The sequence below is a fragment of the Penaeus chinensis genome, chromosome 21 (assembly GCF_019202785.1).
Source record: "Penaeus chinensis breed Huanghai No. 1 chromosome 21, ASM1920278v2, whole genome shotgun sequence".
NCBI lineage: Eukaryota > Metazoa > Arthropoda > Malacostraca > Decapoda > Penaeidae > Penaeus > Penaeus chinensis.
In genome coordinates this window covers 6,674,659-6,677,302 of record NC_061839.1, presented here as the reverse complement: position 1 = coordinate 6,677,302, position 2,644 = coordinate 6,674,659, and the positions used below count along the sequence as shown (strand labels likewise).

At 48.1% G+C, this 2,644-nt stretch overlaps 1 protein-coding gene across 1 annotated transcript in view; it reads right to left on the bottom strand.

Annotated features, from left to right (window-relative positions):
- Positions 1-2,644, bottom strand: part of LOC125036385 (multiple coagulation factor deficiency protein 2 homolog) — a 14,541-nt gene that overhangs the window by 9,956 nt on the left and 1,941 nt on the right. The window contains exon 2 of the mRNA XM_047628977.1: positions 1,771-1,872. Coding sequence (XP_047484933.1) covers positions 1,771-1,872 — 102 coding nt within the window. The remainder of the gene's footprint in view (positions 1-1,770; positions 1,873-2,644) is intronic.

The window sequence follows — 2,644 nt, the reverse complement described above, 5'->3', positions numbered from 1 at the left end:
AATCTTTAATGAATCTTTGTTTGTAGTCATTTTCTTCTTTAATCTTACCCCTTTTAAATTCCTATCCTTATTCTCATTTTATGTCTTATTTTTTTTAACCAATTATTTATCCGTTAATTGGTGGGAAAAACGCCCTCCCCTCTGTTCTGTTGTTTGTGTATCTGTTGTCGGGTGTCTGTCTGTCTTTTTGTATCTGCTTTCTTTTTGTCTGTCTGCCCTGTATGTATGAAATGTTTTTAAACTTTCCTATTTTTTTTTATTTCTCTCCCCTCCCCCCTCTCTCTCTACTCCCCAGCTTTTTCTCTCTCTCCATTCCCCCCTCTCTCTCTTTTTCTCTCTCTCTTTCTCTCTCCCTCTCTCACCCTCTCTCCCCTTTCTCTCTCTCCCCTTTTCCCCTTTCTCTCTCTCTCTCCCCCCTCCTCTCTCTCCCTCCCCCCTCTATCTCTCTTTCTCTCTCTCTCCCCCTCTCTCTCTTTCTCTCTCTCTCTCTCTCCCTTTTAACCAAATAACAAGATTCAGTAAGTAGCACGCACTAAAACCCGACAATAAACGCAGTAGGAACAACGGGAAGTCAATGAGAAAGTAAAACAAAGAACGAAAAGAGAAAAGAAAGTCGAGAAAGACGGAAGACACACGACCCGCCATTCGACCCGAGAAGAGTAACTGATGCTGGGTTGTGGGAGATAAACGCGAGAAGAATTGATTGTCAGTAAACGGTGATGATGCTGCGATAACGGTCTCGCTCTTTCTTAATGAACGCCCTTACGTACAGGGCACGACATCAACACATACGCACTTCACCGTCACGACAGCACACACACACACACACACACACACACACACACAACACCGCGCGCTCACAAACACTCACACAAACTCGTTTATATTGAGTAAATAAATAATTTTATGTAATAAACATAAAGAGCAAACTATGAGCTATTTATTGATAAAACAATGTAAGTAATGTAAAGAAAGAATGCAGGTGCACGACGACGTGTACGATAAGAATGTCAAGAAGTTTAAGAGAATTTCTTTCAGAGCCTGATGAATATGGCAGCACGATGCCAGATATACGATAACTAGCATGACGAATGTTCAAAGACAACAATATTTTAAGTAAAAATTCGGATATATACACGCCTTTGTCTTCTTATAGGGTCTTTGGTTGTATCTAAAAATTAAAAGAAAAAGTTATGTGTAGTCTGAAAGCAGTTTTTCTGCCCCCAAATGTAGCAAAAAAATTGGTAATCGTACCTAGATTGGGGGGGGAGGGGATTTTCAACACCAAAACAGTAAATATTGTACCTGCGGCGTTTTTTCCGGGGGTAGACTTGGGTATTTCCGCAGTGACTGAATTATCTGTTTTGATTATCATAACTTGTGGGAGGGGGGGGGGTACATAATTGTCATCCGTACGTTGTTTTGTTGTTGTTATTGTGATATAGTCATTATCATAATTATAGTAAATTTTTTGCATCCCCAGTTAAACTTTTAGCATATTTTTATCCCATAACTGTTCCTGTTCATTATTGCCTCTCTTTATTCAACTTTTTTTCTCTTTTTTTTTTTCCTTTCAGTTAAAACCCCGCTAAAGGCAAATTTCAATTCCCCCTTCTCCCCCCCATTCATTAACAATCTTTTCATCTAAAAAAAAAAACTTCACTCCCGTCTTATAATAGACATCCCTTAAACTTGTCCTTACAATTGCTGCTCAACACAATCAGTGGGGTCCTTTGCCCAAAATTTCCCTTTGCCAAAAACTGATCTTACCATGCTTACCCAAGCTAGTCTTAAACACCCTCCTTTTCCCTTTGGGCTTTGCATCTCCCGTTTCGCCCCAAGGGCCCAGATTTGCCGGCTGACCCTGGCGCCCTCCCCAAAGAATTAAAGGGGGAGTTCCCGCCCGGCAAGACCCCCACGCCCCCCCCCTCCCCCGTTCCCTTAACCCCCCACCCCCCTTTCCCTAACCCCCTCATTCCCCCCCCCCCCTTAAACCCCCCCTCCTTAAAACCCCCCCCCCCACCCCCCACCCTCAACCCCCTCCCCCCCTTCTCCCCCTTAACACCCTCCCTCTCCCTTTTCCCCCTCCCCTCCCTCCCTCAACCCCCTTCCCCCTCTCTCCCTTAACCCCCTCCCCTTCCTCTTTCCTAACCCCCTCCCCTTTTCCCCCCCCTAACCCCCTTCCCCCTTTTCCCCCTCCCTTACCCCCCCCCCCCTCCCCCCTTTCCCTTAACCCCCCCCCTCCCTCGTCCCCTTCCCCCTCCCGTAACCCCTCCCCCTCTCTCTCCCTTAACCCCCTCCCCCTCCCTCTCCCTTAACCCCCTCCCCTCTTTCCCCTTAACCCCCCCCCCTTCTCCTCCCGAAACCCCTCCCTTCTTCTCCTTACCCCCTCCCCCCCCCCTTTTCCCTCAACCCCCCCCCCTTTCTCTTCTCCCCAAAAAAACCCCCCCCCCCTCCTCTCCCTAACCCCCCCCCCTTCTCTCTCCCTTAACCCCCTCCCCCTCCCTCCCCCCTCAACCCCCTCCCCCTCCTTCTCCCTTACCCCCCTCCCCCTATCTCCCCCTTTAAACCCCCTCCCCCTCTCTCTCCCTTAACCCCCCCTCCCCCTCTCTCCCCTTTAAACCCCCCCTCCCCCTCTCTTCCC